The sequence below is a fragment of the Panulirus ornatus genome, chromosome 20 (genome assembly GCF_036320965.1).
Source record: "Panulirus ornatus isolate Po-2019 chromosome 20, ASM3632096v1, whole genome shotgun sequence".
Taxonomy (NCBI): domain Eukaryota; kingdom Metazoa; phylum Arthropoda; class Malacostraca; order Decapoda; family Palinuridae; genus Panulirus; species Panulirus ornatus.
In genome coordinates this window covers 72,468,592-72,482,027 of record NC_092243.1, presented here as the reverse complement: position 1 = coordinate 72,482,027, position 13,436 = coordinate 72,468,592, and the positions used below count along the sequence as shown (strand labels likewise).

The window sequence follows — 13,436 nt, the reverse complement described above, 5'->3', positions numbered from 1 at the left end:
TTTCCTGGCTCTCGCATTGCTCAGTCGATGTCCCTTGGTAGAACAGAATGCACTGATATTGTCAGTTTTAGGTATGACTGCAAAAGAGGAACTAATCAGGAAACTTTAAGTGAGCACATTTTCCATAATGATAATAATAACATCACACATTAGCACTACAAAATCCTGTGCTATAGTAGTTTGCTTTTTTAACAAAGAAACAAGAGTTATTAGTTCTGGAATGCTTGGCTTAGTTTATTATTTATTTATTTATTTCACTCTGTCACTGTCTCCTGCGTTAGCGAGGTAGCGTAAGGAAACAGACGAAAGAATGGCCCAACCCACCCACATACACATGTATATCCATACACGTCCACACACGCAAATATACATACCTATACATCTCAACGTATACATGTGTATACACACACAGACATATACATATATACACGTTTACATAATTCATAGTCTGCCTTTATTCAGTCCCATCGCCACCCCGCCACACATGAAATAACAACCCCCTCCCCCCGCATGTGTGTGTGGTAGCGCTAGGAAAAGACAACAAAGGCCACATTCGTTCACTCTCAGTCTCTAGCTGACATGTATAATGCACTGAAACCACAGCTCCCTTTCCACATCCAGGCCCCACAGAACTTTCCATGGTTTACCCCAGACGCTTCACATGCCCTGGTTCAATCCATTGACAGCACGTCGACCCCGGTATACCACATCGTTCCAATTCACTCTATTCCTTGCACGCCTTTCACCCTCCTGCATGTTCAGGCCCCGATCACTCAAAATCTTTTTCATTCCATCTTTCCACCTCCAATTTGGTCTCCCACTTATCCTCGTTCCCTCCACCTCTGACACACGTATCCTCTTGGTCAATCTTTCCTCACTCATTCTCTCCATGTGACCAAACCATTTCAAAACACCCTCTTCTGCTCTCTCAACCACACTCTTTTGATTACCACACATCTCTTCTTACCCTGTTATTACTTACTCGATCAAACCACCTCACACCTCATATTGTCCTCAAACATCTCGTTTCCAGCACATCCACCCTCCTCCACACAACTCTATCCATAGCCCACACCTCGCAACCATACAACATTGTTGGAACCACTATTCCTTCAAACATACCTATTTTTGCTTTCCGAGATAACGTTTTAGACTTCCACACATTCTTCAATGCTCCCAGAACTTTCACCCCCTCCCCCACCCTATGATTCACTTCTGTTTCCATGGTTTCATCCGCTGCCAAATCCACTCCCAGATATCTAAAACACTACACTTCCTCCAGTTTTTCTCCATTCAAACTTACCTCCCAATTGACTTTTCCCTCAACCCTACTGTACCTAATAACCTTGCTCTTATTCACATTTACTCTCAGCTTTCTTTTTTCACACACTTTACCAAACTCAGTCACCAGCATCTGCAGTTTCTCACACGAATCAGCCACCAGCGCTGTATCATCAGCGAACAACAACTTACTCGCTTCCTAAGCTCTCTCATCCACAACAGACTGCATGCTTGCCCCTCTTTCCAAAACTCTTGCATTCACCTCCCTAACAACCGCATCCATAAACAAATTGAACAATCATGGAGACATCACACACCCCTGCCGCAAACCAACATTCACTGAGAACCAGTCACTTTCCTCTCTTCCTACACATACACATGCCTTACATCTTCGATAAAAACTTTTCACTGCTTCTAACAACTTGCCCCCACACCATATATTCATAATACCTTCCACATAGCATCTCTCTATGAACTATCATATGCCTTCTCCAGATCCATAAATGCTGCATACAAATCCATTTGCTTTTCTAAGTATTTCTCATACATTCTTCAAAGCAAACACTTGATCCACACATCCTCTACCACTTCTGAAACCACACTGCTCTTCCCCAATATGTTGCTCTGTACATGCCTTCACTCTCTCAATCACTACCCTCCCATATAATTTCCCAGGAATACTCAACAAACTTATACCTCTGTAATTTGAGCACTCACTTTTATCCCCTTTGCCTTTGTACAATGGCACTGTGCAAGCATTCCTCCAATCCTCAGGCACCTCACCATGAGTCACACATACATTAAATAACCTTACCTACCAGTCAACAATACTGTCACCCCCTTTTTTAATAAATTCCACTGCAATACCATCCAAACCCGCTGCCTTGCCGGCTTTCATCTTCCACAAAGCTTTTACTACCTCTTCTCTGTTACCAAATCATTCTCCCTAACCCTCTCACTTTGCACACCATCTTGACCAAAACACCCTATATCTGCCACTCTATCATCAAACACATTCAACAAACCTTCAAAATACTCACTCCATCTCCTTCTCACATCACCACTACTTGTTATCACCTCCCCATTATCCCCCTACACTGAAGTTCCCATTTGTTCCCTTGTCTTATGCACTTTATTTACCTCCTTCCAAAACATCTTTTTATTCTCCCTAAAATTTAATGATGCTCTCTCACCCCAACTAACATTTGCCCTCTTTTTCACCTCTTGCACCTTTCTCTTGACCTCCTGCCTCTCTCTTGGTTGATATTTATATTAATAATGATGTTTAAGAGGTGCAAATGTGTATTCATTTATTTTTGATATTGAACAGACCATGATACTCCCTTAGATGATTTCATTGGTATTGCAGCTGACAGAGCATCAAATATTATAGGTGAGCATAATTCCTCAACTAGTAGATTTAAGGTTTCTCTGCCAGGTATCGCTATTTTTAAATGCATTTGCCATTCTGTTCATTTGTGTGCATCAGAAGTTGCTAAAACCCTCCCCAGGCACTGTGAAGTTATGATTAGGAATGTGTACTTCTTTTTCCCCATAGTGCAAAAAAGGAAGATTTAATTTCAAGATTTTCAAGAATTTTGCACGTCACACAGACATGTTGGCTGTCCTTACACCAAGCTGTGGCAAGAATGATTGCACAATGATGGCCTCTTTGTATGTATTTTAGTACCAAGGCCATGGAAGAGAGACTTTTAACAGTGCAAAACATCAGTGAATAATTAAATGATCCCTCTGTGATCCCTGTCTTTCTCTATTGCCTATTTTTGGATTTTACTTAAATTTAATCAATGTAACTTGCTTTTTTCAGGAACAGACTTACCTTTCATCTTTTCACCAAAGCATCACAGATTTGTATAGAAGTAATGATGTTCTGAAGTGACTGAGTTGTCCACAGGCAAAATCTGCAAGATTGAGGAAATAATTTGGCCATTCATCGTGTGTTCTTAGGTGACCAATTGCATATACATTTTCAAAGGGAAGTTATAAGAGAAAGAACATCCATGATACAACATGTCCGTGAAAGGTGTAAGGAATTTTCAAGATGATAAGTTATGGATGCTTGCTTCATATTTAAAGGTCCCACAAGAACTAAATTCAAATGTAAGGGTTGACAAATTATGCAGTCTATATGACCTTGTTTAAGAAGTGCCTCACATTTACCTTGGGGATATCAATAAATTGGGTGATGAGTAGTGACAAGTGCCAAAGAATGATTCCACTAAAGATGTGAAAAATTTGTGGTCACAGATTTTTATAGAAAGTTATTATAGGTAAAAGACCAGCATGGCAATAAGAACTTTGAAATGCTGGCCAAGGTTGTTTTAAAAGTTTTAGCACTGCCCACATGAAATGCAGATGTGGAAAGACGTTTTTTGCATTTGAATTTAATGAAAAGAAACTTTGAAATTGTCTCTTATCGTTACTTTCGTCCTACTTGAGCAATGTTTGACTTCATCCAACGTTAATTGTTATGTTGCCTTTTTTTTTTTTTTTTTTTTCTTTTTTTTTTTTTTGTCTCCCGCGTTTGCGAGGTAGCACAAGGAAACAGACGAAAGAAATGGCCCAACCCACCCCCATACACATGCCTTGATTCAATCCACTGACAGCACGTCAACCCCGGTATACCACATCGCTCCAATTCACTCTATTCTTTGCCCTCCTTTCACCCTCCTGCATGTTCAGGCCCCGATCACACAAAATCTTTTTCACTCCATCTTTCCACCTCCAATTTGGTCTCCCTCTTCTCCTCGTTCCCTCCACCTCCGACACATATATCCTCTTGGTCAATCTTTCCTCACTCATTCTCTCCATGTGACCAAACCATTTCAAAACACCCTCTTCTGCTCTCTCAACCACGCTCTTTTTATTTCCACACATCTCTCTTACCCTTAAGTTACGTTATTCTTGTATATTATTTATTTTCACATATGTCGTTGTAAACTGTTACTTGATAGTATATATATTTTTGAATAAATATATTGCTTTACCATGTGATATAATTCTATCCTTTAGTATCATCTTCAAAAATGAAAGGTAAAATTACTGTAGTTACTGTTTTACATTGTCATCAAAGAAAGAAAATTAATTTGTGTAATGAATTGTTTATGACGTCAAGAATCCTTAGCCAGTCACAGGGCAGAGGCATACACACCTAATAATCCAACTGTTGGTATTGTGGTAGCACTGTGACCCATATCCTGCCAATGGTAAGTTTCATTTGTACATATGACATGTGTTCCAATTCTGATTTTATCTATGTAGTATAAGGAATAGTGCCCTGTTGAGTTTTATGCTTTGAACAGAATCTACATGATATTCAGGAATTTGTAAATAACTCATCCAAAAGTTTGGAAATATATGCATAAATGTTTAATCAATATAATTTAAGACATTAAACCTCATTTTTAGCTTCATGTCATTAACTACTGATAAATCAGCTTGTAATTTGCAGTATAACTTGCTTCTTATTGACGTAATAAACTTTTGGTCAACATGGTTTCGAAGGCCAGGTTCCAAGAAGGTTGGCTGGCAAAACCGGAGTTTCATCCCTGACCATCCTGTGTTGAAGGGGATTTCACCAATGCCTTCTGCAAGGCATGCGAGAGAGGATAGGGTGCCTAGATTTCAACCATATGGTTGCATGAAAAGGCTTAGACACAAACTGTCAACAAGAGCTGGGCTATGGTGGAGATAAAGCCTCAAGTGGAAATGGCTGTTATTCCTGCGCCACCGGACCATTTTTTTAATGGGAGTTGCTTTGGCAACCATTATCTCATGTTGTTTTATTGCAGAGCACAGCCTCCCCTTTGCGCTAGCTGACCACCTTATTGACCTGAACAAGAGGATGTTTCCTGACTCTCGCATTGCTTAGACAATGTCTCTAGGTAGAACAGAATGCACTGGTATCATCAAAGTATTAGTTAAGACTGCAAAAGAGGAATTACTCAGAAGACTTTAAATGAATAGGTTTTCCATAATCATTGATGACACGACAGACATTAGCACCATAAAATCCTTGCTATAGTTGTTTGCTTTTTTGACAAAGAAACGAGAGCTTTTAGTACTGGAATGCTTGACTTGGTTGATATTTATATCAATAATGATGGTTCGACTGGTGCAAACTTGTATTCATTATTATGTCTAACAGAACTTGATATTCCCATAGATAATTTCATTGGTATTGCGGCTGACAGAGCATCAAATGTTATGGGTTAGCACAACCCCTTGACTGTTAGATTGAAGGTTTCTCTGCCAGGTATCACTGTTTTTAAGTGTATTTGTCATTCCATTCATTTCTACCATCCCATGCACTGTGAAGCTTTGATTAGGAATGTGTACTTTTTTTCCCCCATAGTGCAAAAAGGAAGAGTGGATTTAGAGTTTTCAAAAATTTTGCAGTATGAAACATCATAAATGCCTCCACATCCAACAGACATGTTGGCTGTCCATTCACCAAGCTGTGGCAAGAATGATTGTAATGATAGCCTCTTGTGTGTGTTTTTAGCACCAAGGCCATTGAAGAGAGCCTTTTAACTGTGCAAAACATCAGTGAACAATTAGACAATACCTCTTTTTGGATTTCAGTTTAGATAGATTTGATTTAACTTGCTTTTTCACAGACTCCCACCATTCACCTTCTTCATCAAAGCATCACATTTGTATAGAAGTATTGTAATAATGTTCTGTAGTGATCAGGTCATTCACTGGCAAAATCTACAAGATATAGATAGATCCATATGATTCAGGAAATCATTTAGCCCATTCGTCAGGTGTTCTTAGGTGACCAATCGCATGTACATTTTCAAAAGGAAGACATAAGAGAAAGATCATCCATGATACAACATGTCCGTGAAAGGTGTAAGGAATTTTTGATAACTGTGATTAGAAGTGAGAGAGATTTTCTTTGAATAATAATTTATGAATGCGTGATTCATATTTAAGTGTTCCACAAGCACTAGATTCGACTGTAAGTGTTGAGAAATTATGCAGTCTATATGACCTTGTTAAAGAAGTGCCTCACATTTACCTCAGGGATATCAGTAAATTGGGTGATGAGTGGCAGGAACTGCCATGGCAAGATTTCATCAAGATGTGAAAAAACTTGAGGTCACAGATTTTTATAAAAGGTTATTAGACGCAGAGGACCAGCATGGCAATAAGAAGTTTGAGATGCTTGCAAACATTGTTTTAGAAATTTTAGCACTGCCCAAATCAAATGAAGATGCAGAAAGATTTTTTCACGTTTGAATTTAATGAAGACAAAACTTCAAAATTCTCTGCAAATGCAGACAGTTACCTTTTCTTTTGTTATTTTTCTTTATTTTGCTTTGTCGCTGTCTCCTGCGTTAGCGATGTAGCGCAAGGAAACAGACGAAAGAAATGGCCCAACCCACCCACATACACATGTATATACATACACGTCCACGCACGCAAATATACATACCTATACATCTCAACGTATACATATATATACACACACAGACATATACATATATACACATATACATAATTCATACTGTCTGCCTTTATTCATTCCCATCGCCACCTCGTCACACATAAAATAACAACCCCTTCCCCCCTTATGTGTGCAAGGTAGCGCTAGGAAAAGACAACAAAGGCCACATTCGTTCACACTCAGTCTCTAGCTGTCATGTAATAATGCACCGAAACCACAGCTCCCTTTCCACATCCAGGCCCCACGGAACTTTCCATGGTTTACCCCAGACACTTCACATGCCCTGGTTCAATCCATTGACAGCACGTCGACCTTGGTATACCACATTGTTCCAATTCACTCTATTCCTTGCACGCCTTTCACCCTCCAGCATGTTCAGGCCTCGATCACTCAAAATCTTTTTCATTCCGTCTTTCCACCTCCAATTTGGTCTCCCACTTCTCTTCCCTCCACCTCTGACACATATATCCTTTTGGTCAATCTTTCCTCACTCATTCTCTCCATGTGACCAAACCATTTCAAAACACCCTCTTCTGCTCTCTCAACTACACACTTTTTATTACCACACATCACTCTTACCCTATTATTACTTACTTGATCAAACCACCTCACACCACATATTGTCCTCAAACATCTCATTTCCAGCACATCCACCCTCCTGCGCACAACTCTATCCATAGCCCACGCCTCGCAACCATACAACATTGTTGGAACCACTATTCCTTCAAGCATACATAGTTTTGCATTCCGAGATAATGTTCTCGACTTCCACACATTCTTCATCGCTCCCAGAATTTTCGTCCCCTCCCCCATCCTATGATTCACTTCCGCTTCCATGGTTCCATCCGCTGCCAAATCCACTCCCAGATATCTAAAACACTTCACTTCCTCCAGTTTTTCTCCATTCAAACTTACCTCCCAATTGACTTGACCCTCAACCCTACTGTACCTAATAACCTTGCTCTTATTCACATTTACTCTCAACTTTCTTCTTTCACACACTTTACCAAACTCAGTTACCAGCTTCTGCAGTTTCTCACATGAATCAGCCACCAGCGCTGTATCATCAGCGAACAACAACTGACTCACTTCCCAAGCTCTCTCATCCACAAAAGACTGCATACTTGCCCCTCTTTCCAAAATTCTTGCATTCACCTCCCTAACAACCCCATCCATAGACAAATTGAACAACCATGGAGACATCACACACCCCTGCCGCAAACCATCATTCACTGAGAACCAATCACTTTCCTCTCTTCCCACATGTACACATGCCTTACATCCTCGATAAAAACTTTTCACTGCTTCTAACAACTTGCTTCCCACACCATATATTCTTAGTACCTTCCACAGAGCATCTCTATCAACTCTTATCATATGCCTTCTCCAGATCCATAAATGCTACATACAAATCCATTTGCTTTTCTAAGTATTTCTCGCATACATTCTTCAAAGCAAACACCTGATCCACACATCCTCTACCACTTCCGAAACCACACTGCTCTTCCCCAATCTGATGCTCTGTACATGCCTTCACCCTCTCAATCAATACCCTCCCATATAATATCCCAGGAACACTCAACAAACTTATACCTCTGTTATTTGAGCACTCACCTTTGTCCCCTTTGCCTTTGTACAATGGTACTATGCAAGCTTTCTGCCAATCCTCAGGCACCTCGCCTTGAATCATACATACATTAAATAACCTTACCAACTAGTCAACAATACAGTCACCCCCTTTTTTAATAAATTCCACTGCAATACCATCCAAACCCGCTGCCTTGCCGGCTTTCATCTTCCGCAAAGCTTTTACTACCTCTTCTATGTTTACCAAATCATTTTCCCTAACCCTCTCACTTTGCACACCACCTCGACCAAACACCCTTTATCTGCCACTCTGTATGTGTATATATTTGTATAGTGTTTATTTTCACATATGACATTGTAAACTGTTACTTGATAGTATATATTTTTTTAATAAATGTATTGCTTTACCATGTGATATAATTTTATCCTTTAGTATCACCTTCAAAAATGAGAGGTGAAATTACTGCAGTTACTGTTTTACGTTGTCGTCCAAGAAAGAAAATGAATTTATGGTGTCATGAATCATTTATGGCATCAAGAATCCCTTGCCAATCACAGGGTGGAGGCATACACACTCGGTAATCCAACTGTTGGTATTCTGGCAGCACTGGTCATGAGTTGGAGACCTTAGTAACCCACTGGTGAACAGGGTGGGCAGTTGTGGATTTTTTCTAGGGACCTGCTATGTCTCTGGCACTCGTAGCTCCCATTGCCATACCCATGATACCCTTCCTTAGATTTACCCAGTCACCTTAAAGTGTTTTTCATGAACTACTGATGCATAAGTTGTAGTTCATAAGGAAGAAAACAATGGTTTTGATAGTTTTGCACGGTATCATGGAAATTAAAAAGTTGGGGAGTCCTAATGAATGTAACTCATTCATAGGATTGGTCAGCATGGTTAGATAATGTTTTTCTAATCTAAGAATGGTTAAGTCTTATTTCTCAAGAAAAAAAAATTTGTTTACATTTTCATAAATTGGAAGGAGGTTGAAAAAATTATTGTACCCCAAAAAGGTTAAGTACCACAATGTCTCCCAACTTATAAACTTACTTGATTACCTTGAAGAATCTGTTATTATTACATTGGTTTCCCTTTCTTATATTCTTCAGTTTAATATGTTTTGTCATCTTTCATATTTTTTCTTTTTAATCCTGGTTATATTTCTTACAGATGGAATCAGGTGGCACAGTACTGAGCACAAATTGGAAAGATGTAGCTAATCAGAAGGTAGAAGTGAAACCACCAGATGGCATGGAATTCAAGAAATGGGAACAGTGAAGATTGTATTAATTTTAAAAAATCTTATGATGAATTTGTAAGATCCTTGTTCTGGCTCATGGAACACAGCTCTCCAGGATTTTTCATTCAATTCTTTGAAGGCATTTGCTTTCAGGTTGGGTTGGAAGGTGTCCTGTTGAAAACTTTGTTTCAATTTTCTAGCACATTATATGCTTTCAAATCTGTGATGTACTTGCCATGCACTACAAGATAATAATTTAACTTGTGCTTGTTTTAATGCTCATGGTATGCCACTCTTTCTACTTCACAGATAGCAGTGTCAACAGTTTTGAGTACATTCATTACATTGATGAGATGGATCTCAGTGAGTGGCTTATAAGGTGATAGCTGAGCAGCAAGACATTTCACTGTTTTGACAGCTTGTACAAGGTGTAATATTCATATATTAACATCCAGGTGAAAACTGTATTTCGGATTATAATACTTTCGTCTACATATATAGAAATAAGTAAATTTGGCCAACAGCAATAGGCTCAGAGAATAGAAGCAAACTTGAGTATATACGCTTAGCCTAGGAAACGTTACTATTGCTTCATTTGGCAATATATAATATATCAATTTTTCATATCTTAATCTCACTCAGCTTTCATTTACACACAGTTCTTGCAGTTATTGCTGACATCCAAGTAATATATACAAAACTGCAGTGCACCATTACAATGTTGTTATCACCAAGGTTTAACTTCTGTACCTTCATGGGAAGCAAAGATTTGGTTTTCCCTTATATTCTAGGTTATACCTGGGTTTGTGTGAAGAGCAAATAGAAGAGATTAAGCTACAAAACTAAAATTATAAGTCAGTTTTAAAGGTCCATTATAAAAGCTAGACACTGCAAGGCATAGTCATGAAATTTATTTGCAGTAGTGTGAGCAGCTGATTCTAGAGATTTTATCTGATGAGGAAAGTTGTACAGTTGTCCCACCATTCTACCTCGTCACTAGTCCCTAAAAAAAGAAATTGATGTTGCATACTTGTTTTTCTACGTAGGCATTTTTTTATCATGATTTTTCCTTTTTTGATTTTCACTTACGCAGTTTACATCTGAATGAAGTTAAAAAAAGAATTGAAGGAATACCCAGACATACCACCCAGGTAATAAAAGTGGTCATACAGTGATCTGTATTGTATTGGTTCAAGTATTGATGTGAAGTTGATAATCATTAAAAACTGTAGGTGCCCTTGCAACCAATCTTTGTTCAAGATTATGTTTTTGTATGTGGTGCAAATCTTGAGGTTTATGTAGGATAAGGGTGTATATTTGTACATTTGACATTAATTATGCATTGAGCTGTAACATTGCTGCAAATGATTCTGAGAATTATGGTGACTATATATATAAATAATATATAAACCGAATTGCCTTTCTTGCCTTAGCAAGGTAGCAGATTTATATTATCCATGTACCAATAGTTTAGGGAGAATGATCCTGAAAAAGACCATAATTTCCAAAGTTATTCCAGTTATTCTAACTTGGTAAAGTACATATACTAATGACTGGTATTTCCTTTCAGACTACAGAACGCTTGCATATATGTTTTCGTTACTTTTATATTTTGCACCAGTAAAACTTGAAATTGTTTCTTATCAGTCTTTTATATTATGGAGCGAAAATGTATTATTACATTTTATTCCATTCGGTTTTTTATAAACTCTTTAATATCCAGTAGATTGCAATTGGTTAAAGCTGACAGTGTTCACACTACTTCAGATATCTAGTTTTTAGTTGAAAATGTTGGGTTTTGTAAATGACGCCTTCCAATGATGTCACTTTTCACAAAAAATTAATTAATTATTTGTGTGTCTTTTATCCTTTATTTTCTGATAGGCTGATTTTGAATAATTACCATAGACAGCATTTTCATGTGCCATTTCCTTTTGTAAACTACTTATGAGTAGTTCATAAAAGATGGTATTTTTGTATTTGTTATATATAGAGTTTAATGGTAGAGCAACTTCAGTCTTAGAAGTAGGAATTTGGGAATGAGAAATGTAATGCCTGTTGGACTGACATTTTCTTCAGCTGGGTACCTGACGTGCAGACATTGTTCCTTGTTTTATTGTGTTCACAGGGTACACTATATTCATCAATTTGTATGTAGTAAAACTATACACCTTTAATTGAATGGTAATGAGGGTATAGTGCCTACATGTAGTTCTTGTCAGGATTGAATGTATTCCAAAATGAAAATTCTCGAAAATGGTTAACGAGGGTCTATACACCTTTCATTGAATGGTAATGAGGGTATAGTGCCTACATGTAGTTCTTGTCAGGATTGAATGTATTCCAAAATGAAAATTCTCGATAATGGTAACGAGGGTATGGTGCCTGTATGTAGTTTTTGCAAGGATGAAATGTATTCCAGATATGAATACTTTACCTTGATGATGAGAATGAGATTATGGTGCTTGAATGCATTTTTATTTGGATTAAATGTTTTCCAGATATGAATACTCTTTTCATACTTAATTGCTGTTTCCCATGTCAGCAAGTTAGTGCTTCATCTATTCCTGGTGCTTAATTTGGAAACAGCAATAAAGTGTGAAAAAATTAATACCTAATCCTTAAAATCAGTATATTTTATTTCATTACCATTGTAGAGATCAGGTTCTTGTAGCCTCTACCACATCACTCATATATATTCTTAATCCATGCTTTATGTGTTATAGTGACACATGACAGCATGTCGCCCCATGTACAACATTGCTCCAGTTCACTCGTGTCCCATGCACACCTTACGTGTTCAGGCCCTGCCCACTTTGAAAACTTTTTCACTATCACCAATGTGGTCTCCCCCATCTTGTCTCCTCCACTTCTAACACACATCCTCTCTCTCTCTTCAAGGCTCCAGTCACAGACAAAATTCCACATAAAGGCTGGGCCTTAATTATAAATAAGAGAGAATAGTGAAAGGGAAAAAGAGAAGACATATTTTATAGGAAGTGAAAAACCTCTATTTTCAAATGTCAGGTCATAGTTGTTAGGAAAAACACGAGAAGGAAAAGAATTCCAAAGCTTCGACATGTAGAAAAAAGCAGTTATCAAAGTGATCCACCCTTGATATGTCCATGGCCACACAGTAATCATGTGATGCAGTAGCTTGCTTAATTCTTTCTTCCCCTTTCATACTTACACCTCTACCTTTCATTATTCTATTAAGGGACCAAATGAGTCTACCTTGTACTGATTTCTGCCTTATCTCTCCTTCCGTATCACCAAACTTTTGCAAGATAGCTCCCAAATACTTTCTCTTAGCTTTTTCAGTCTTTCTTTCCACTTATCTATGACAATTTAGTGGTTTCTCCTCTTACTGTAGGGCTAAGCAAAATATATACTTTCACTGTTTCCTTTCAAACACCATTACTCTTACATTTACCTTCAATGCCTATACTTACATACATCATAAAACACATTCTCCAACTCCACTCTCGGCAAACAACACAGTTATCCACAAACATGTTGTCACTAGTTACCATAACTCACCACCCCGCTTCCATCTATACACCCATTTTCCACAGGTTTGCTTTCATCACTCCGTCCATGTATGTTAGAAAATCATGGTGATATCACACAGTCCTACCTCATACCCAGATGTTTACCGAAACTTTATGCTCAACTGTCCATCCACTCTTTTGCATGCATTTGCAATGTATCTGCATAGAGAGGAGTATCCTCTGGTAACAAGTATAGTTAATACTGCAGCTCAAGCACAGAGGTACTCATAAAGAAAGCGTAATAAGACACTTCAAATGGTTTCTTTTATCATAAAACAATGACAAAGAAAAATAACC

The 13,436-nt window shown here is 38.2% G+C and overlaps 1 protein-coding gene across 2 annotated transcripts in view; it reads left to right on the top strand.

The window, feature by feature from the left end:
- The window catches only part of Sgt1 (suppressor of G2 allele of skp1), a 51,693-nt gene extending 40,254 nt beyond the window's left edge, over nucleotides 1-11,439 (top strand). For both annotated transcript variants that reach the window (XM_071675233.1, XM_071675232.1), the window contains one exon: nucleotides 9,519-11,439. In XM_071675233.1, the coding sequence (XP_071531334.1) occupies nucleotides 9,519-9,626 (108 nt within the window). In that variant the 3' untranslated portion in view covers nucleotides 9,627-11,439. The remainder of the gene's footprint in view (nucleotides 1-9,518) is intronic.
- Nucleotides 11,440-13,436: the final 1,997 nt, after the last annotated feature.